Here is a 23,713-nt window from a genome sequence, read left to right as displayed (position 1 = left end):
AGATGGGTGGACAAAGGCTAATCCATGTTGTATCTTTCATTCAATCCTTCAATGGCATCGATCCATGTTTTCCAGAGATGCTACCTGACCCGCTGAGTTACTCCAGAAGATTTGTCTTTTTACAATGTGTCTATTTTTATTTTATCAGCAGAACTATGGTAAGTGTAAATCAGAAAATTCCCAGCAGACCCAAAGAGAAAGCTCAGATTTTCACAAAAGGCAACAAAAGGTAACAGCTGAAAATTCTTCCCACTTCCCACTCTTCAAGTATTCAAGACTTGAAGTACAGTCTTCAAGTATTCGTCAAAATATTCCTGCCAGATATATTGTTGAGAGTTCATTTAAATGATTCCACAAAAAAAGAGGGAATCTATCTATCACAGCAATTTTCCCCATATTAAATAGAAACCACAGACCATTTTCTGCCAGTAGCAAGCACTTCTATCTGATTCTGATGGGTTACAGCAGAAAAATAACAGACATTACTGCTCAACTTGTTTTAATACATAACTTATACAAATTCACAAAACATACAACTGCAGAAATTCACTGCAAGTATTTATTTCCCTAATATGTGCTCCAAATATTGGAACATAATAGTGTAAACCATGCCTTTTAATGAAAGTATCTCTTTGCCATTTGCTTTGAAAATCTATTCATTGACTATGACAGCATTTATTGTTATATTCCCATTATCATTGAACAACACATTGTTATGGGTCTGGAGTCACATATAGAACTAAGCTGCCACCAAGTTCCCATCTTACAAATGTATTAAAGACATGGCAAAACTCTGAACAGTCATGGTTATTTTTTATTAATTTTTATGTACTTCTCCATAAAACCTACTTTCAAATAATGAGATTTCGGCTCCAGAATTCTGGTCCAACAACATAATCACCAGTTTTTTTAGAAATTTAGAAATCATGTGTCATTCAGTGAAATCTAAAATTTGGCTTACACGAGGTCCTTTTTTTCCTTGAGGTCCTCTTGCTCCAAGCTGCCCTGAGCACTTGCAACACACTTGACAGCATTGTCTCTCTGCAACTGTTTCCTGAAACATAATAAAATGTTATGAAAGATTAACCATTTGTTACCGGCATTGTTAAGTTTATTTGTTTTCTATTTTGCTTTAAATAGTAGTCGGTGAGGAACAATTAAACTCCATAAGTATAGCAGTGAAGAGGTTGACAAAGGAGAAATTACATTTATTGTCACATACACCAAATGGTGCAGTGAAATTTGTCTTGCCATGCAGCACACAGATAAAGATTAGACATAACATTAAAGAGATTTATCAATAAACATAAAAACAAGTTGTAGTCAAATTCCAGTTGTTTTTCTTTAGATGGAAGCCAACTGAACAAAATAAAAGACCAAGCATAATTATCACTCATAATGCATCGATAACTGATTGGTTAAAGATGGATGGTGAGGTAAGAAGTGTAACGTGGGAATTCAGGACAACTGTTCGCAAATTAGTGAGCGATGGTAAAGAGTCGAGACTTAAATGAGTGCAGAGTACTCAAGAGTACAACTAAACATTGATGCTGGGAGGCTCACCACCATACAGAATGTTCTTGAACAAATCCAAAGCTGTTTTCAGTTCTTCTTTGGTACTAGTGTCCCATGACATTTGCAAATTTCAGATGCAAAACTGAATTAGGCTCATGTGGTGTCAAAACATGCATGGCATGTACTTTACAGTACACCACTACACATCTTTGTCTGCGGATGCATGTCATTTACATAATGGACCCAGAGTAAGTTTTGTCAAAATTAAAATTATTTATTACAGCTATTTTCCAATACTTCTGCTAACTTATCTTACAAAATAACTTACAATTTCTGACATCAAAGCATTTCCAATATCGGGCATATCGATCCTCAGTTTGTTTCTGTAACCAAACCCTCGTCCAAACTCTAGTTCAGCAAAGTTGTCAGTACTTTTTGTTTCCAGAGGAACCACAATCAATGCATTCACACCTGTTTCGAAAATAAAATGATTGTCCACTATTATCGTACAAATTAGCCAGAACAAGCAGCCTACCAGAGGACTGGGAGAAATTCAGAGTCCAGCAGAGGAGGACAAAAGGCTTAATTAGGAAAGGGAAAATAGATTATGAAAAAAACTGTCAGGGAACATAAAAACTGACTGCAAAAGTTTTTATAAATATGTGAAGAGGAAAAGATTAGTTAAAACAAATGTAGGTCCCTTGCAGTCAGTAACCGGCGAATTGATCATGGGGAACAAGGACATGGCAGACCAATTGAATAACTACTTTGGTTCTGTCTTCACTAAGGAAGACATAAATAATCTGCCGGAAATAGCAAGGGACCGGGTGTTAAATGAGATGGAGGAACTGAGTGAAATCCAGGTTAGCCGGGAAGTGGTGTTAGGTAAATTGAATGGATTAAAGGCCGATAAATCCCCAGGGCCAGATAAGTTGCACCCCAGAGTACTTAAGGAAGTAGCCGCAGAAATAGTGGATGCATTACTGATAATTTTTCGAAACTCTTTCATTTCTGGAGTAGTTCCTGAGGACTGGAGGGTAGCTAATGTAACCCCACTTTTTAAAAAGGGAGGGAGAAAGAAAACGGGGAATTACAGACCAGTTAGTCTAACATCGGTTGTGGGGAAAATTCTGGAGTCAGTTATTACAGATGGGATAGCAACACATTTGGAAAGTGGTGAATTCATTGGACAAAGTCAGCATGGATTTATGAAAGGTAAATCATGTCTGACGAATCTCATAGAATTGTTCGAGGATATAACTAGTAGAGTGGATAAGGGAGAACCAGTGGATGTGTTATATCTGGACTTTCAGAAGGCTTTCGACAAGGTCCCACATAAGAGATTAGTATACAAACTTAAAGCACACGGGATTGGGGGTTCAGTATTGATGTGGATAGAGAACTGGCTAGCAGACAGGAAGCAAAGAGTAGGAGTAAACGGGTCCTTTTCAGAATGGCAGGCAGTGACTAGTGGGGTACCGCAAGGCTCAGTGCTGGGACCCCAGCTATTTACAATATATATTAATGATCTGGATGAGGGAATTGAATGCAACATCTCCAAGTTTGCGGATGACACGAAGCTGGGGGGGCAGTGTTAGCTGTGAGGAGGATGCTAGGAGGCTGCAAGGTGATTTGGATAGGTTGGGTGAGTGGGCATATGCATGGCATATGCAGTATAATGTGGATAAATGTGAGGTTATCCACTTTGGTGGAAAAAACAGGAAAGTAGACTATTATCTGAATGGTGGCCGATTAGGAAAAGGGGAGATGCAACGAGACCTGGGTGTCATGGTACACCAGTCATTGAAAGTAGGAATGCAGGTGCAGCAGGCAGTGAAGAAAGCAAATGGTATGTTAGCATTCATAGCAAAAGGATTTGAGTATAAGAGCAGGGAGGTTCTACTGCAGTTGTACAGGGTCTTGGTGAGACCACACCAGGAGTATTGCGTATATTTTTGGTCTCCGAATCTGAGGAAAGACATTCTTGCCATAGAGGGAGTACAGAGAAGGTTCACCAGACTGATTCCTGGGATGGCAGGACTTTCATATGGAGAAAGACTGGATAGACTCGGCTTGTACACGCTAGAATTCAGAAGATTGAGGGGGATCTTATAGAAACTTACAAAATTCTTAAGGGGTTGGACAGGCTAGATGCAGGAAGATTATTCCCGATGTTGGGGAAGTCCAAAACTAGGGTCACAGTTTAAGGATAAGAGGGAAGTCTTTTAGGACCGAGATGAGAAAATCATTTTTTACACAGGGAGTGGTGAATCTGTGGAATTCTCTGCCACAGAAGTTAGTTGAGGCCAGTTCATTGGCTATATTTAAGAGGGAGTTAGAGGTGGCCCTTGTGGCTAAAGGGATCAGGGGGTATGGAGAGAAGGCAGGGATGGGATACTGAGTTGGATGATCAGCCAGGCTCGAAGGGCCGAATGGCTTACTCCTGCACCTATTTTCTACGTTTCTATGTTTCTATTATATATTTTTTTAACTTTCATGATTTCTGTCATTTATCGGAGTGTTTCTCTGCAACATTTATACCTTACTGCATCGCATATTGCTCACAGGTTATCCTTTTTCATTTTGGTCATTTACAGAAATTACATGGGTAATACTTTCCATTGTTTCAGCTAATTGCACTGATGATCAGGCAACCCCCCTCTCTCTCTTTCGTTTTCCTTCACTTCATGTACTTATCCCCTGCAGTCTGAAACATCATTACATGAACTAAGGGGCACATTTACTATTTGTTTTGCAAATCACATGCAGATGCAGAAATGCAGATGATTGGGATATAGATGAAAGGGATATAGTCTATCCAGTAAAAGTACTATCATAGACTCAAGACTCAAGCAGAAATGCAGATGGTTTATATTTTCTTCTGTTTCTATTTCTGCAGTGGAATCCCTTACTTCATAATATCTGAAAACATTCTAATGATTAAGAACAGATAAGATCTCCATATCTAAAATAAACAGAACAATCAAAATCAGACAAAATAATTTTGAAATGTCTGAATGTTTCATTAAATACCACCACTCTTTGCCCACATTTAGTGCTAATAATATTTTAAAAACTGCATTGTTCGTAAGTTACCATCATGGCGGAGTGTATGTGATGCTTCCTTTAGGCTTTCCATATGGTCATCTATTCCATCTGTAAATATTACTATTATCTGTGAAGAGAGTTTAAAAAGTACAATCAGAATATGCAGCTCAAGGAAATAATTGCAATACATGCTCCAACCATTCACCTCATTTAAGAGCCAATTCTATGCTCTGCAATTCCCCTTACAATTATTTTAAACCAAAGGTCCTAATGCATATGAAAGTAGACAGATTTTCCGGGACTGATCAGACATATCTAAGGACACTGTGAGGAGCAGAAACTGCAGGTGCACTGGCTGAGATTGATGAGTCATCATTAAATAAGGGTGAAGTGCCAGAAGATTGGAGGGTGGCAAATGTTGTGCCTCTATTTAAGAGGGGCTGCAGGGAAAAGCCTGGGAACTACAGGCCAGTGAGTCCAACATCTGTGGTCAGAAAATTACTAGAGAGTACTCTGAGGAATAAGATATGCAGTACATACATTTAGCCGGACAGGGACTGATTAGAGATAGTCAGCATGGACTCATAAAACATAGAAATATAGAAAAATAGATGCAGGAGTAGGCATTTGGCTCGTTGGCCCTTTCACTGCCATTCCCAGCTATTCATAAAATCAGTACCCCGTCCCTGCTTTTTCCCCATATCCCTTGATTCATTTAGCCCTAAGAACTAAATCTTAAGGGGTTGGACAGGCTAGATGCAGGAAGATTGCTCCCGATGTTGGGGAAGTCCAGGACAAGGGGTCACAGCTTAAGGATAAGGGGGAAATCCTTTAAAACCGAGATGAGAAGAACTTTTTTCACACAGAGAGTGGTGAATCTCTGGAACTCTCTGCCACAGAGCGTAGTCGAGGCCAGTTCATTGGCTATATTTAAGAGGGAGTTAGATGTGGCCCTTGTGGCTAAGGGGATCAGAGGGTATGGCGAGAAGGCAGGTACGGGATACTGAGTTGGATGATCAGCCATGATCATATTGAATGGCGGTGCAGGCTCGAAGGGCCGAATGGCCTACTCCTGCACCTAATTTCTATGTTTCTATGTTTCTATGTTTCTAACTCTTTCTTGAAAACATCCAGTGAATTGGTCTCCACTGCCTTCTGTGGCAGGGAATTCCACAGAATCACAACTGGGTGATTTTTTTTTTTCCTCATCTCAGTCCTAAATGGCCTACCCCTCCTATATATCGGCGAGACCAAACACAGACTCTGCGATTGTTTCGCTGAACACCTACGTACAGTCCACCTTGCCTATGTCATCTCCAAGTTACCAAACAATTCAACTCCTTTTCCAATTCCTATACTGACCGTCTGTCCTGGGCTTCCTCCACTGTCAGAGTGAGTCACACGCAGATTGGAGGAACAGCACCTCATATTTCGCTTGGGTAGCTTGTAACCCAGTGGTATGAATATTGATTTCTCTAATTTCAAGTGACACTTGCATTCACACTCTGTCCATCCCTCTCCCACCCTAGTCTTGCTAATTTCCCTGTTTGTATCCCTTAATTTTACTTCGGAGTCACGTGAGTGACTACGTGAAGAACCCGCTCAGTGCGCAGGCGCGGCATTACGCCAGCAGTGCAACAGCGGCTGCAACGGGAGTTAGGCTCTCCCGCTACAGAATGAACCGGACCGTCATGTGAGTCCCCTGAGGTCGGGTTTTCTTTTACAGGTGAGCCTTTTTCTGCTTGTGTTTTTTACAGGCAGAGAAAAAGGCTCTGGAACAAAACTGTCCCCCGTTCAAGGAGGAACGTTTTCCCGTCGGGGAGGGGGGCAGCAACAGGCGGTAGGAGCGTTACCCGGTGTTCCGTAATTCCCCGACACCGTGCCGAGGCCAGCCCCCTAGTACCTGAGCAGCGGGCTGGATGCATAGCCACTCGAGAGGCATCCGGCAGGTGTTCCCGATGTCGGACGGGACGTCTCTCCACCGGCACGGGGGGAGAGAGAGCCGCCTGAGCCGCAGGAGCGGCTCTCGGAGCAGGTGCCTGCGAGACACGCTGCTTGAGGGGCGCTCTCGCATCTACAAGGCACAAAAGCTCCAGAAGCAGGCGGTAGGAACAATTACCGGGCGCTCCGCTATCCCCATCACCGCACCGAGCCCAGTCCCGCTAGTGCCTGAACTGCGGGCTGGATGTCTAGCCATCCGAACAGGCATCCGGCCGGTGGCGTCCGATTCGTCGGACGGGGACATGTCTCCACCTAAATGGAGGAGAGACAGCCGCCTGAGCTGCATCCAACAGCAATTGGAGCAGCTCCAGCGAGATGGGCAGAAAGAGCGCTCTCGCGGAGGGAGGTCAGGCACCCCCTCCACAGTGTTTCATGCACTGCCCTCTGCTCCCTCATTACTGGAGGCTAGCATTGGTGACCAGGGCTAGGCTGGTCTGGAACAGGGGCAGGCGGATGAATTCGGGAGCTGGAGCGCCGCTGGAACCAAGAATGGCGGCCAGCATCAACCATTACTGGAAAAGGTGCTCACTGAGGTGCTGAAACAACACAGCACCAGAAAACGGTGAGGCCCTCAAAGTAAAAAGTGTCAACAGCCAAATCTGGGGGCATGTGGGTCACACATCCGGACCCAAGAACTCAAGCTACAGCGGATCCTAAGGCTCCTGACGTCGGCCATCACAGCCTTTGCTCGTTCCGTGGAGACCACGGAGATGGATACCTGCCAGCAGGATGTGCTGGCATTAATGTGTACCACACAATTTGAGATCAACAATCTCGGGAGGGAAACATAAGACCTGCCCTCAATCCCAAATTTGCTGGCTTGTGTAAAGCCCCAGCTGCGGAGACGGACGCGCTGCTATTTGGGAAAGATTTCAATAAAAAACTGAAGGAGATGCAGGAAGCATCAAAAACCTTCGGCCTAATGAGGGCAGGCCCCGGGACGAGCAAACCAAGACCTGCGATACCCAAGCGGCAGCACCTCATGGCATCCACCAGTCGACGTCCGCAATATGGGACTGGTGAACGCTTGGGGTCCGCACATTATCCCCAAAGATCTTTTTAGATCAAGGCCCGCAGTGGACCCTCTGGAAAATGCGCCTCCCCCCAACATCGCCAGCACGTCAGAACAAAATCTTCAGGAAAATGAAGAAACAGAATCGCCAATAACCATGGAGGTAGGTGGGTCTGGTCCCTACCAGCATATAGAGAATAAGGGTGCTTTATTAACAGGGGGGAGATTACACTTGTTTAAAGAAGCATGGGGTATGGTCACGAGTGACAAGTATATACTCAACAGCATTAGAGGATATAAAATACAATTCATGTCAGAAAAAACGCCGCCAGTTCAACAATGGTCCCAAAGGGTATTTCTCCCTCCGTCAAAGAGAAACGTGAGGGACAAGCTGAACTGGTGAGACTTATCACAAAGGGGGCCATCGAAAAGACCAAACATGAACCTTTGGAATTTGTATCGAATATATTCACTAAAACCAAAAAAGATGGTGGCTGTCGCATCATCATTGACTTAACATCACTAAACAAATTTGTTTAGTATATACATTTCAAAATGGAGACATATGTTACTGCCAAACAACTGAATTCCAAAGGACACTTCATGGCAAGCATTTATCTTAAAGATGCTTACTATCTAGTACCCATATACAAGGATCATCGCAGATACCTAAAATTTATCTGGATGGTACAAAGCATTGCCCTATGGGCGAACTTCAGCCCAAGATTATTCACCAAAATATTGAACCCAGCCATGGCAATACTAAGAAAACAAAAACATATTGTCATGGCATATCTGGAGGATATTCTGATAGTAGGGAAAACGATGGAATTGGCTGTGGCAGCAGTATCAGCTACAAAACAGCTCCTCGAAACTCTGGGGTTCGTCCTACATCCAGATAAATCTAAGTTGAAGCCATCCACTATCATGGACTACCTGGGCTTCACAATTAACTCAGTCCATATGACTGTTACCTTGCGAAAGGCAAAATGGTTGAATTAGCACAATCATGCAACAAATTAATGGTCAACGAGCGACCAACTATTCGACAAGTAGCAAGAGTAATTGGGGAAATGGTAGCAGCATTTCCGGCTACACAATTCGGACCTTTGCACTATCAAAAAATTTACAGAGAGCAAAGGTACGGGCAATAAAATGACATACAGGTCACTATGATCGTGTCATGAACTTACCCACTGAAGCAATATCAGAGCTACAGTGGTGGGCAGAAAACGTTTGGCATAGTTTCAGCCCTATCTTTATCACTAACCCTACTTTAGTTATTCAAACAGATGCCAGTGCTCAAGGCTGGGGAGCGACTAACTCCATATCCAGCACAAGTGGTAGATGGACTAACCTAGTCATCATTACTACTTACACTGGGCATTAACTATCTAGAGATGTTGGGCGCCTTTTATGGTTTAAAAGCATATGTATCTAATATGCAGCACTTGCATGTTCGGTTACAAATTGATAAATACTACGGTGATGGCTTATATTAACCATATGGGTGGCATAAAATCATTATCATGCGACAAATTGGTCAACATGATTTGGCAATGGTGTGTCGAAAGACATATTTGGCTATCAGCTACTTACCTACCAGGTAAGCTAAACACCCATGCCATGAGAAAATTAAACGCCTGGGTTGCAAGTTTGAACAGACCTTACCTGGAACTGGGATTGTCCAAACAAACCATCACCACCATGTCGGCATCCCTTCGAACATCCACCCAGAGGCAGTACTTAACCAGCATCAAAAAAGGGAGAAGTACTGCCAGGAAACAGGGACAACAGACGCAACAGCTACAGCCACCAACATACTGGAGTTCCTGGCCATCTACACCACAATGTAGGGATCAGCTACAGTGCCATCAACACAGCGCAGAGTGCTCTTTCTGCTTATCTCAAACCAGCGCCAGGACAACAGGCGATGGGATCCCATCCACTGGTGGTAAAACTGATGAAGGGCATTTACAATATCAAGCCCTAAGCCCAGGTATACCCATATTTGGGATATCAGTGTGGTCCTGACATATCTCAGGGAATGGCCACCAGCCAGATCCCTCGGCCTCGAGCAAGCTACACTAAAGACGCTCATGTTGATGGCACTTGTATCCGCTCAGAGGGTCCAGTCACTACACCTATTGCGACTGGACAACATGATCACAGCTCCAGACCAGATCTGTCGTTATCCAGCGACTGGTCAAACAGAGCAGACGAAGGAACACCTAATCCAGTCGTGGCTTACCCACCAGAACCACGGTTATGTGCCATGACCCACCTACTATCCTACATAGACACAACCAGAATATTCGAGGGAGATGAAAAGCCTTGTGGGTCAGTCACAAAAACCTTATGGTGGGGTACGAGCCAAACCATTGCGAGATGGCTCAAGCAGGTGCTAGATACTGCTGGGATAAACACTAACATGTACAAATTTTATTCCACCAGGGCAGCATCCATGTCGACGGCTAAAGAATGGACATGCCTATAGACCACATCCTGGCTACAGCAGGATGGTGGGAAGGGAAAAGACCGTTCAGAAATTTTATAATAAGCCGTTGGCAAAACCTGGTTTATTTGCAGTAAAGATTTACGAACTGCAAATATTTAATTTAAGCCCAGGGGAGCAACTTAATTCTTTGTTGTTATTGTTTAAAAAATACCATTGTGTTTTTCTACAAATAGACTCATTGGTTCATTACGATAACACTTCCTCCCTCAAGAACTTCGGCAGTGAGTGAAATGAAACTGTTACACGGTTTGAAATCACAGAGCTTTGAAATCTTCACGTAGTCACTCACGTGACTCCGAAGTAAAATAGTAAGATTAAACGAGAACTTACCAGTTTGAAGTTTGATCTGTATTTTATGAAGAGTTACGATGAGGGTATTACGTGCCCTCCGCTCCCACCCTCATTATATGGATCAAACTAATAAATTGATGTCTCCTTATCTTTACTATGTTTACTTCAAAATAACTGTGTCTATCTGTGATTCCACACCGCTGCTTGGAAGTATGCCGCGCCTGCGCACTGAGCGGGTTCTTCACATAATACCCTCATCGTAACTCCTCATAAAATACAGATCAAACTTCAAACTGGTAAGTTCTCGTTTAATCTTACTATTATCACCTCTTCCACAGGCAACATTGGACCATTGTGCCTTGAAACATCTCCTATTCCTTTTCTTCAATGATGATCCGCTGAGTTAATCCAGCATTTTGTGTCTATCTACAGTTTTGTACATAAGAGATCATGTCTCACAAAATTGATTGTGTTTATTGAAGATGTGACCAAAAAGGTTGATGAGGGCAGAGCTGAAGACATTGTATACATGGATTTCAGCAAAGCAATTGATAAGGTTCTGCATGGTAGACTGCTCTGGAAGGTTAGATTGCATGGGATCCAAGGCTGGCTGAATGAATAGAAAATTGACTTCATGGAAGGAATCAGTGGGTGATGGTGGAAGGTGGTTTTTTGGACTGGAGGCCTGCGACTAGTGGTGTGCCTCAGGATTCGGTGCAGGGCCCATTGCCGTTTTTCATTTATTTCAATTAATAAATTTTGCAGGTGACACTAAAGTGGGTGATATTATAGATAGAGAAGATGGCGATACAAAATTGCATCAGGATCTTGATCTGTTGGGCACATATGCTCAGGAATTGTTGATAGAGTTTAATATGGAGAAGGGTGAGGTGTTGCATTTTGAGAAGTCTAACCAGGGCAGGACCAACACAGTGAATGACAGAGCTCTGGGGAGTGTCGTAAAGCAGAAGTATTTAGGAGTGCATGTACATACTGTAGTTCCTTGAAAGTTGCGGGACGGACAGATAGGGTGGTCAAGAAGGCTTTCGGCACATTGGCCTTCATCAGTCAGAACATTGAGTATAGAAGTTGTAAGGCCATGTTATAGAAGACATTGGTAAGGCCACATTTAGAGTATTTTGTTCAGTTTTGGTCACCCAGTTGTAGGAAAGATGTTGTTAAGCTGGAAAGGATAACAAAGAGGATTTATGAGTGTAAAACCCAGCGCGGGGCTTGTTTTCAACCGAGGCCCAGGAGCCGTTGGTGAGGGAGGAGCGACGTCCGAGCGGTGAGTGTAAAAACCCAGCGCGGGGCTTGTTTCAACAGAGGCCCAGGAGCCATTGGTGAGAGAGGAGGAACCAAAATCTGCAACGTTCCATTCGCAGATCACACTTCAAATTAAGTGGGCTAGAGGAAGCCGCTGATTGGTCGAATGGACTAGAGGAATCAGCTGATTGGCTTGTATCCCGGGTAAGGCTTTGTATTGTATCCAGGATAAGGGGGAGAATGAGGGCCAGGGCAGTTTACTGTTCTGGATGTCAGATGTGGGAGGTCATGGAGTCTGATAGCCCTCCAGACGTCCACATCTGCGCCAGGTGCGTCGAGATGGGGCGCATAAGGGTCCGTGTTAGGAACCTGGAGCAGCAGCTCGATGACCTCTGTCTGGTCAGGGAGAGCGAGGAGGTCATAGAAAGGAGTTATAGGGAGGTGGTCACTCCATGACCACGGGAGGCAGACAACTGGGTCACAGTTAGGAGGGACAATGGGCAGAGGCAGGGACTGGTGAGTACCCCGGTGGCTGTACACCTTGAAAATAAGTACTCATGTTTGAGTACGGTTGGGGGAGACAGCCTACCTGGGGGCAGCGACAGCGGCCGGTCCTCCGGCACAAAGACCGGTCCTGATGCTCAGAAGGGTAAGGAAAAGAAGAGGAGGACAATAGTAATAGGGGACTCTATAGTCAGGGGGTCGGATAGGCGATTCGGTGGACGCAGACAAGAGACCCGGATGGTAGTTTGCCTCCCTGGTGCCAGGGTCAGGGATGTGTCTGAACGTGTCCAAGATATCCTGAAATGGGAGGGAGAGGAGCCTGAGGTCGTGGTACATATAGATACCAACGACATAGGTAGACAAAGAGAAGAGGTCCTGAAAGGAGAATTTAGGGAGTTAGGAAGAGAGTTAAGGAGAAGGACCGCAAAGGTAACAATCTCAGGATTACTGCCTGTGCCACGCGACTGTGAGAGTAGGAATGGAGTGAGGTGGAGGATAAATGCGTGGTTGAGGGACTGGTGCAGTGGGTATGGATTCAAGTTTCTGGATCATTGGGATCTCTTTTGGGGAAGGTGCGACCTGTACAGAAAGGATGGGTTGCACTTGAACTCGAGGGGGACCAATATCCTGGCGGGGAGATTTGCAAAGGCTACTGGGGAGACTTTAAACTAGAACGGTTGGGGGGAGGGACTCAAATAGGGAAAGCTAGCAGTCAGTGTGTGAGGCAGGAGGCAGAGAAGGGTAGCACTCTGACCCAAAATGTAGGGGAGAAAGAAGAAAAAGACAATAAACAGAGAATAAGAGGGGGTGGGTTTCTTAAATGTGTATATTTGTAACGTGTATATATTGTAAATGTGTATATATGTAATGCTAGGAGCATTGTAAGAAAGGTGGATGAACTTAGAGCCTGGATTGACACCTGGAAGTATGATGTTGTGGCGATCAGTGAAACATGGTTGCAGGAAGGCTGTGATTGGAAACTAAATATTCCAGGATTTCATTGCTTCAGGTGTGATAGAATTGGAGGGGCAAGAGGTGGAGGTGTTGCATTGCTTGTCGGGGAAGATATTACAGCAGTGCCTTGGCAGGATAGATTAGAGGGCTCGTCTCGGGAGGCTATTTGGGTGGAACTGAGAAATGGGAAAGGGGTAGCAACACTTATAGGGGTGTATTATAGACCGCCAAATTGGGAGCGAGAATTGGAAGAGCAAATATGTAAGGAGATTGCAGATATTAGTAGTAAGCACAAGGTAGTGATTGTGGGAGATTTCAACTTTCCACACATAGACTGGGAAACACATTCTGTAAATAGGCTGGATGGTTTGGAGTTTGTAAAATGTGTGCAGGATAATTTTTTGCAGCAATACATAGAGGTACCTACTAGAGAAGGGGCAGTGCTGGACCTCCTGTTAGGAAATGAGACAGGTCAGGTGGCAGAGGTATGCGTTGGGGAACAGTTCGGGTCCAGTGATCACAATACCATTAGTTTCAATATAATTATGGAGAGGGTCAGAACTGGACCTAGGGTTGAGATTTTTGATTGGAGAAAGGCTAACTTTGAGGAGATGCGAAAGGATTTAAAAGGAATGAATTGGGACATTTTGTTTTATGGGAAAGATGTGGAAGAGAAATGGAGGACATTTAAAGGTAAAATTTTAAGTGTACAAAATCTTTATGTCCCTGTTCAGTTGAAAGGAAATAGTAAAAATTGGAAAGAGCCATGGCTTTCAAGGAGAAATTGGACATTTGGTTCGGAAAAAGAGAGAGATCTACAATAATTATAGGCAGCATGGAGTAAATGAGGTGCTTGAGCAGTATAAAGAATGTAAAAAGAATCTTAAGAAATAAATTAGAAAAGCTAAAAGAAGTAAGGGGAAAGTAAATCCAAAGGGTTTCTACAGCTATATTAATAGCAAAAGGATAACGAGGGATAAAATTGGTCCATTAGAGAGACAGAGTGGACAGCTATCTGCAGAGCCAAAAGAGATGGGGGAGATATTGAACAATTTATTTTCTTCGGTATTCACCAAGGAGAAGGATATTAAATTATGTGAGGTAAGGGAAACAAGTAGAGTAGCTATGGAAACTATGAGATTCAAAGAAGAGGAAGTACTGACAATTTTGAAAAATATAAAATTGAATAAGTCTCCAGGTCCGGACAGGATATTACCTAGGACATTGAGGGAAGTTAGTGTAGAAATAGCAGGGGCTATGATAGAAATATTTCAAATGTCATTAGAAACGGGAATAGTGCCGGAGGATTGGCGTACTGCGCATGTTGTTCCATTGTTTAAAAAGGGTTCTAAGAGTAAACCTAGCAATTATAGACCTGTTAGTTTGATGTCAGTGGTGGGCAAATTAATGGAAAGGATACTTAGAGATAATATATATAAGCATCTGGATAAACAGGGTCTGATTAGAAACAGTCAACATGGATTTGTGCCTGGAAGGTCATGTTTGACTAATCTTCTTGAATTTTTTGATGAGGTTACTCGGGAAATTGATGAGGGTAAAGCAGTGGATGTTGTATATATGGACTTCAGTAAGGCCTTTGACAAGGTTCCTCATGGAAGGTTGGTTAAGAAGGTTCAATTGTTGTGTATTAATGGTGGAGTAGCAAGATGGATTCAACAGTGGCTGAATGGGAGATGCCAGAGAGTAATGGTGGATGGCTATTTGTCAGGTTGGAGGCCAGTGACTAGTGGGGTATCACAGGGATCTGTGTTGGGTCCACTGTTGTTTGTCATGTACATCAATGATCTGGATGATGGTGTGGTAAATTGGATTAGTAAGTATGCAGATGATACTAAGATAGGTGGTGTTGTGGTAATGAAGTAGATTTTCAAAGTCTACAGAGAGATTTAGGCCATTTGGAAGAGTGAGCTGAAAGATGGCAGATGGAGTTTAATGCTGATAAGTGTGAGGTGCTACATCTTGGCAGGACAAATCAAAATAGGACATACATGGTAAATGGTAGGGAATTGAGGAATGCAGTTGAATAGAGGGATCTAGGAATAACTGTGCACAGTTCCCTGAAGGTGGAATCTCATGTAGATAGGATGGTAAAGAAAGCTTTTGGTGTGCTGGCCTTTATAAATCAGAGCATTGAGTATAGAAGTTGGGATGTAATGTTAAAATTGTACAAGGCATTGGTGAGGCCAATTCTGGAGTATGGTGTACAATTTTGGTCGCCTAATTATAGGAAGGATGTCAACAAAATAGAGAGAGTACAGAAGAGATTTATTAGAATATTGCCTGTGTTTCAGCAACTAAGTTACAGAGAAAGGTTGAACAAGTTAGGTCTTTATTCTCTGGAGCGCAGAAGGTTAAGGGAGGACTTGATAGAGGTCTTTAAAATGATGAGAGGGATAGACAGAGTTGACATGGATAAGCTTTTCCCACTGAGAGTAGGGAAGATTCAAACAAGAGGACATGACTTGAGAATTAAGGGAGGGAGGTTTAGGGGTAACATGAGGGGGAACTTCTTTACTCAGAGAGTGGTAGCTGTGTGTAATGAGCTTCCAGGGAAGGTGGTGGAGGCAGGTTCGATTTTATCATTTAAAAATTAATTGGATAGTTATATGGACGGGAAAGGAATGGAGGGTTATGGTCTGAGTGCAGGTAGATGGGACTAGGGGTGAATACATGTTCGGCACGGACTAGAAAGGCCGAGATGGCCTGTTTCCGTGCTGTAATTGTTATATGGTTATATGGTTATATGAGTCTGTTGCCAGGACTTGAGAGCCTGAGCTATGGAGAGATTGAGCAGTCTATGACTTTAATCCATGGAGCGCAGGTAGATGAGAGGTGATCTCCATGAGTCAAGGGAGCTAAGAGTCAAGAGTGTTTTATTGTCTTTTATCCTGAATAGGAAAAATATATATAAAACAAATAAAGACAAAAACAATACTCCTAAATCTGAGTTGGGTGTATATTTGGAGGTTGGAGCATTTAATTGGCTGTAGGGAAGAAGCTGTTCCTGAACTTGAACATCATAGTTTTCAGGCTCCTGTACCTTCTTGGGTCTGGCAGGAGTGAAATATGTAGGTAAATATTTCGAGATGTACAGTTTAAGATCATGAGAGGAATAGATGGGGTAAATGCACTATTTTACTTCGGAGTCATGTGAGTGACTACGTGAAGAACCCCGCCAGGACGCATGCATGTCATATCGCTTTCACGCTTGCGAAACGACAGGCGGGGTGGAGCGTTCCCTCGCAGCGGTAAGTTTGAAACCGCGACCTGCAGGTAAGTGACTTACTCTGCAGTAGTTTTTGTCCCCGTGCTGTTTTTACACAGGGGGGGGGAAGCTGGACAAAATAGTGTCCACAAGTGCTGCGAGTAAAGCTGGCTGGGGAGGACCGCGAAGTTGCGGGAGCCAGCAGCAGCTGAAGTCACAAGCCCCGTAAGGGATCAGCTGTGCCGACGTTTGGTCCCGCGCCGGCACATGCAAAAGGCAACATGCACAAGGCGCCGGAAACATGCACAAGGCAAAGAAGTCGACCAGAGCTGCGACAAAGCTGGCGGGGGAAGACCGCGGAGTTGCGGACGCCAGCAGCGGCTGGCGGCACAGGAATCACCCGTAAGGGAACAGCTATGCCCGACTTCGCCCCCGCACCGGCCAGATTAAACACTGTGTCTGGGCGGGAAGGCAAGAAGAAAACCAAAAGAGTAGTTGACTGATGAGTCCGACTTTGAGCAGCCGCGAGCGGCCAGCGACCGTGAGCGCTGGAGCCGGTTGGAGCGGCTTATGGAGCAGAGCTCCAACATGACAGACTCCGGGAGATGGAGTCTAGTCACCGTGGGGATATAAAAAACACCCACAGCAGCAACGTAGGGCTGCACAGTGCAGGGGGGTCAATTCTGGGCTGACCCTGAAGAGGGGTTTTGACGAACAAAACTACAAGTGTGCAGGGGGTGCAGAAAGGCAAATTCTACTGGTCATGGTGTCCAAATACATACAGCCAGACCACGATGGACACCACTGCAAAAATATTTGGGACCAGGAAACTGCGCATCCCTAATTGTTCCAGTCGTGGAAATAGCATCTGGAAACATGTCAGAGCAGGACTTAGGAAAGCCCTGGGGATCATAAAGGCGACAACATTAAGGATCTCCTACAGCAAAAGACAGCACCCTTATGCACCCACCAGCAGAACAAGAGAAGCTGGTGAAAGCTCAAAGGCCGGGCATACAGGACAGCGGTATTTTAGAGGATAGCCCAGACCGGCATTTCTGGAAGATGCGCAAACCCCCAACCCAAAAACAAACCCAGACACCGGCGCCTCAACCTCCACGAAGACCGCACAGAAGAAGCAAACTTCCACTGGTAACAATGGAGGTAGGTGGGTCTGGTCCCTTACAAATTATAGGAAGAGTGGATAATACACACATTGGTGGGAGATTACACTCTTTTGGATACATGGTGTATATTAACTACAGACACTTATCCTAAGCAGTATCCAGGGATATACCATTGAATTGTGCAAAAGGGGTAATGGGTAAACCCAACACGATTGGCTGGAATTTGGAATCTTTACCAAAAACAATATAGATGGTGACAGTCGCATCATCATCGAATTGCCCAAATTGAATACATTGTACTATATATTCAGTACAAAATGGGAACTGGTAACTGCTAAAGGACTGATTTCCAAAGGCTACTCCATGGCTAGCATCGACCTAAAAGATGCTTACTATTCAGTGCCTACACGGACTGATCACAAACGTTATTTTAAAAAATTCAACTGGATGGGGCAGCTCTGGCAGTATAGAGCTCTACCAAATACATAATCATATGATCATACTAATTGTGGGCATAACTTTGGAGTTGGCCTAACTAGCTGTAACAGCCACCATACAATTGGGTGAAAACTGGGGTTATCATCCATCCAGTTAAATCTAAACTAACGCCTACCAACATAATGGATTATTTGTATTGTATTGTATTCAAATTTATTGTCATTGTCTCAGTTAGAGACAACGAAATGAATTTCCCTTACAGGCAGTATCATAAAAATAAAAAATAAAAAATAATAATAAATAATAAAACATATTAAAAATAAAATAGAATTTAAAAAAAGCACAAACACTGAAAGTCCACGACACAACATAACACAGTGGCACCAAGGTGAGGAAGGCACCATAGTCCAGCCAGCCTCCCCTCCGTTCTTCCCAGATGTTCACTCGTGGTCGAGGTCTTCCTAGCACCCGCAGTCGCTGCACCGGGTGGCCCGATGTTCAGGCCCTCACGCCAGGCCGGTGGAACGTCGACGCCGAACTCCGACGGTGAACATCCTCCTCAGCGGCCCAGACCTCCTGATCAGCCGCCTCCCGCAGCTGGAGTCCGCAGCTCCCGAGTCCGCAGCTCCCGAGCCGGGCAGAGTCACAGGACCCCGCGCTGTCCATCAGCGCCGCCCGCGTTGGGAGCTCCGCAAACCGCAGCTCCATGATGTCGGTGCAGCAGGTCCAGCACTCCGGGCTCCAGACGGCGATCCCCGGTAAGGCATCGCCTGCCCCGCGACGTATCAGCGCTGTCCAGCCGCTGCTGGAGCTCCGGTCGATCCCCGCAGGAAAGGCCGCGCTAATCCAGTAGGTAGGCCGCTCGGGGGGGGCGAGGACGCGACTCGAATAATAGTCGCGTCCTCACCAGGAAGCGGCTGAAGGACGGTATCCCCCGCACCGTACCCTCTTCCCCCACATAAAAACACAAAAAAAACACAAAAAAACACACTTTTACATAACTAAATAAACAAAAAAACAAAAAGATACCGGGCTGTAGGTGGAGGTTGCTGGCACCAGCGCCACCGGAAGTACAACACTGTTCAGTTGGGGTTCACTATTGACAGCTCACATGTCGGTGACTTTACCAAAGGACAAGGCTACAGTCTTAACTGAGGCCTGCAACAACCCCACTGACATCAGTGAACCGTCTATCAGATTGGTAGCAAGTATAATTGGCATATAGTGTCTGCCTTTCCAGCCACACAATTTGGACCTTTGTATTACCAAAAATCTACAAAGGGCAAAGATACAAACACTCAAAGTTAATACTGGTCATTTCGACAGACCAATAAGCCACCAATCAAAGCTTATGGAATTAAAATGGTGGAGGGATAACATTCGGCATTGTTCCAACCCTATCGTTATCAGCAAACCCTTAGTGGTGCTACAAACTGATGCCAGTGCGCTTGGTTGGGGTACTACCAATTTCCATCTCCATCTGTGGAGGTAGATGAAAGGCACAGGAGGCATCATTATCACAGACACTGGGCATAAACTACCTGGAAATGTGGGGTGCGTTCTATGGCCTAAAGTCATACTGTTCTGGGATAAATCACCAGCATGTTAGACTACAGAGTGACAATCTGACTAATACAATTTGGTAATGGTGTATCCAGAGAAATATTGGAATATCAGCTACTTACCTATCAGGTAATCCAAAATTCAGTGACAGACATCAGGTCACGTAAATTCAATAAAATAAGACTTAGAAACATAGAAACATAGAAACATAGAAATTAGGTGCAGACTTAATCACCAGTTACCAAACTGTGTTTCTTGGGAACCAGACCCTGGGACAGCAGGGACAGATGCCTTTCACTGCATTGAGGGGGCAATTGTTTATCTATGCATTCTCTCCTTTTCTGCATCATCAGTCGGGTATTACGAAAAATACAACAAGACTCAGCGTCTGTTAATTGGTAGTGCCGATTGGCCTACTTAACCATGGTTCCCTGTGATACTCAACATGGGTTTTAACCATGCATCACCATCCTGAAACAACCAGATTATTGGTTCATCCCGTAACAGGGGAACCCATCCATGTCAAAAACAACAAACCTATCAATTTGTAGAGTCTAAAGAAACCTCCACTGTAACTGGGACTGGCGGACCGAACATTGAACATTATCTCAGCGGGCCACAGACAGTCCACCAAAAACTATATCTGGTATACATCAGGAAATGGGAGATATATTGTCACAGAAACAACATCACCTACAGTTCGATGAACATAACGTCTGTTCTCGAATTCCTGGCAGGCCTCCATTATGATGAGGGGCTCAGTTACAGTGCCATTAATTGCGCCAGAAGTGCCCTTTCAACATATCTATGGCGAGGATCAGAGCGTCATTCTGTTGGGACTCACCCATGGTAACCAAACTTATGAGGGGAATTTTTAATATCAATCCCCCAAGAACCAGGTACTCTCTAAATGGGATATGAGTATTGCCCTAACGTTGCTAAGGAATTGGTCTCCAGCAACAGCTCTGTCCCTGCAAAGACTGACGCACAAAACAGTCATGCTGATGGCTTTGGTCACGGCACTAAGGGTACAGTCGTACATAAGTTAAGGCTGGGCTATATGACTTCTTCAACAGGAATATAACGTTTCATATTACGAATTAGTCAAACAGAACAGACCGGGATCATCAGGCCTCAAAATAGAATTTAGGGATTACCCTACAGATATCGTCTCTGTATAATAAGACAATTATTGTTCTATATGGAGAACACCAAAAACATCTGAGGCTATGAGATGGCACTAATCAGCCACAAACAACCCACAAAAAAGTGTTGGTTCAAACTATTTCCAGATGGCTGAAACAGGTTTTAACAACAGCTGGGGTGGATACTAACATATTCAAATCTTATTCCAACAGGGCTGCAACTACATCGGCAGCTATGGAGTTGGATGTACCAATGAACCAAATCCTCGAGACAGCAGGATGGATCAGGGGAAAATGTTCCAACTATTCTACCACAAACCAGTAGTTTTACTTCGGAGTCACGTGAGGGACTCCATGAAGAACCCGCTAGTCCGCATGCGCATCATTACGCTACACGCATTGCACGAGTCATGTCGATGGAGGAAGGACGTTCCTCCTAAACGGCTGGTGTATAAAACCAGCGAAGACAGGTAAGAGATCTACATTTTTCTTACCTCTAGGATGGACAGAAGACGAACCAAAGCTGCAAAAAAGCTGGCGGGGGAGAGCCGTGCAGGAACGGGCAGCCAGCGGCGGCAGACGGCAGCGCTGTCTCCATTGTCGGGAGCACCTGTACCGGAGCTAGCCTTACCACCGGCGGGTGGAAAGGCTAAACGTAAAACCGACAGAGCCGTTCTTTCGGACGACTCAGATTTCGAACAGCCCCACGCCACCTACGCTCAGGGGCCTGTGGGGCTGAAGGAATCGGAGGAGCAGCAACCGAGATCACTGGAACGCGTTTGAGCTGCGGGACCAGCGACCGCGAGCGGGCAGCGCTCGAAAGCTCTGTACCGCGTTGGAGCGGCAGCTGGTCCAGGACAAGCCGCAAGAGCCAGGTGCCCGAGAGCACTGGACAAAAATGGAGCGGCTGATGGAGGCAATACACCAGAGGGGGTCTGGCTCTACTGGGCAGACATTCAGCCCCTCTGCAGTACCTTATTCAGGGCTGTATTTGGCGTCTATTGCCTCCCAGGACAGCATAGCGGGGCAGATTTGGACTGACCCTGAACAGGAACTGATGGAAAACTCAGTGCAAGGGGTGAGTGGGAACTTACTTGAAATGGTGGCTCAGTTCGCAAAACCAGAACTCACAGGGGATAATTTACCAGCCAGGTTAGCGGCAAGCATTAATTACAAGTCCCTGAACCAGCTACAGGGACAAGCCCTAATTGACACCATGGGGCGTCACTTGCAACAACCTGGAAACTGTAAATCCCTTAATGTCCCAACCGTGAACGCATGTATTTGAAAGCATGTAGGAGCAAGCATCAGGACAAGGGATGTCTTACTGCAAAAAGTACTTAAAACCTGCAGGGATAACAGCATTCACACGAACCCTGGATGAGGAAGATATGCATCAACACCAGAAAGATGCCCTGGCCCTCTTCTGCAATACCCAATATGAACTAAATAATATCAGAAAGAAGAGCATACAGCCGGTGCTAGACCCAAAATTTGCAGGATTATGCAGAACGGAAACGACCACGGAAAAGACTTACCTGTTTGGAGGGGACCTACCAAAACAGGTAAAAGATTTGGACAAAGAATCCAAAGCCCTGGGAATGATAAAAGCAACCAAACGCCACCCCCAGAAGTACCACCCCTATGCACTCATGGGTCGCAACAACTACTCCGGGGAACAGTCGAGGGCAAGACCAATCCAACAGCGGCCTTTTTTAGGACATGGCCCAGGCCGGCCCTCGTGGAAGATGCACCCATCTACAACACAAATCAAGACACCGGGGCCTCAACGTCCTCGGGGACAAGGGAAGAAATAAGACCACGGGTAACCATAGAGGTAGGTGGGTCTGGTCCCTTACTTAATAACAAAGGCATGGGTGTTGGTGGCAGATTACACTTTTTTCTGGATGCATGGTATAAGTTAACATCAGATACTTATATCCTAAGCAGTATCCAGGGATACACGATAGAGTTCTTACAACCACGTAATCCTCCAGTCCAGCATGTACCGAACAGAGTGTTCAGGCTTAAGGGCGAAGATAAAGCAAAAGCACATGCTGAACTGCAGAGACTCCATAAAATGGGGATAATTGAACAAACCCAACACGAACCTTTAGAATTCGTGTCCAACATTTTTATTAAACATAAGAAAGATGGTGGTTGCCGCATCATCATAGATTTGAGTAATTTGAATGTTTTTGTAAAATATATTCACTTCAAAATGGAAACCTTTGCTACTGCTAAACTATTAATCTCCAAAGGTTACTATATGGCAAGCATTGATTTAAAAGATGCTTACTATTCAGTACCCATAACAGGTGACTACAGACGTTATTTGAAATTTAATTGGATGGATCAACACTGGCAATACAGAGCACTACCAAATGGTCTTACTTCTGCACCTAGGTTATTTACTAAAATATTAAAACCAGCCTTAGCTTTCCTACGGGAACATAAACACATTGTGATGGCTTATTTGGATGACATACTTATATTGGGAAAAAGGGTAAAACAAGCAGAATAAACAATAACAGCCACCATACAATTATTTGAAAGCCTAGGATTCATTATCCATCCAATTAAATCTAAATTGAAACCTTCAACAACAATGGATTTCTTGGGATTTACCATTAACTCAGTTCTTATGTCAGTGACTTTGCCACAAGACAAAGCAATAGCCCTCGAGGAGGATTGCAGCAAAATCATTGACACAAGAAAACCATCTATTAGACAGGTGGCGATAATGATTGGCAAGGCAATAGCAGCTTTTCCAGCTGCACAATTTATATTATCAGAATTTACAAAGGGCAAAAATAAGAGCTCTAAAATACAATGGAGGTCATTTTGATAGACCTATGGAACTACCAAAAGAAGCCATATTAGAACTACAATGGTGGAAAGAAAACATTAGGCATTGTTCCAATCCAATCATTATCAGCAATCCGTCTATCACACTACAAACGGATGCTAGTGCTCTCGGATGGGGTGCCACGGATTCCATCACCAGCTGTGGTGGGAGATGGAATGAACAGGAGTCATCATTACTACACACTTTGGGCATAAATTACTAAGAAATGTTGGGAGCTTTTCACGGCCTTGTCATATTGC

At 44.5% G+C, this 23,713-nt stretch overlaps 1 protein-coding gene across 1 annotated transcript in view; it reads right to left on the bottom strand.

Moving 5' to 3' along the window:
- LOC116985528 (collagen alpha-6(VI) chain-like) overlaps positions 1 to 23,713 on the bottom strand; it is a 138,329-nt gene that overhangs the window by 69,567 nt on the left and 45,049 nt on the right. Inside the window, exon 8 of the mRNA XM_033040304.1 lies at positions 1,844 to 1,986. Within this exon, the coding sequence (XP_032896195.1) occupies positions 1,844 to 1,986 (143 nt within the window). The remainder of the gene's footprint in view (positions 1 to 1,843; positions 1,987 to 23,713) is intronic.

The sequence above is a fragment of the Amblyraja radiata genome, chromosome 2 (genome assembly GCF_010909765.2).
Source record: "Amblyraja radiata isolate CabotCenter1 chromosome 2, sAmbRad1.1.pri, whole genome shotgun sequence".
Taxonomy (NCBI): Eukaryota; Metazoa; Chordata; class Chondrichthyes; order Rajiformes; family Rajidae; genus Amblyraja; species Amblyraja radiata.
This window is presented reverse-complemented; position numbering and strand designations above follow the sequence as displayed.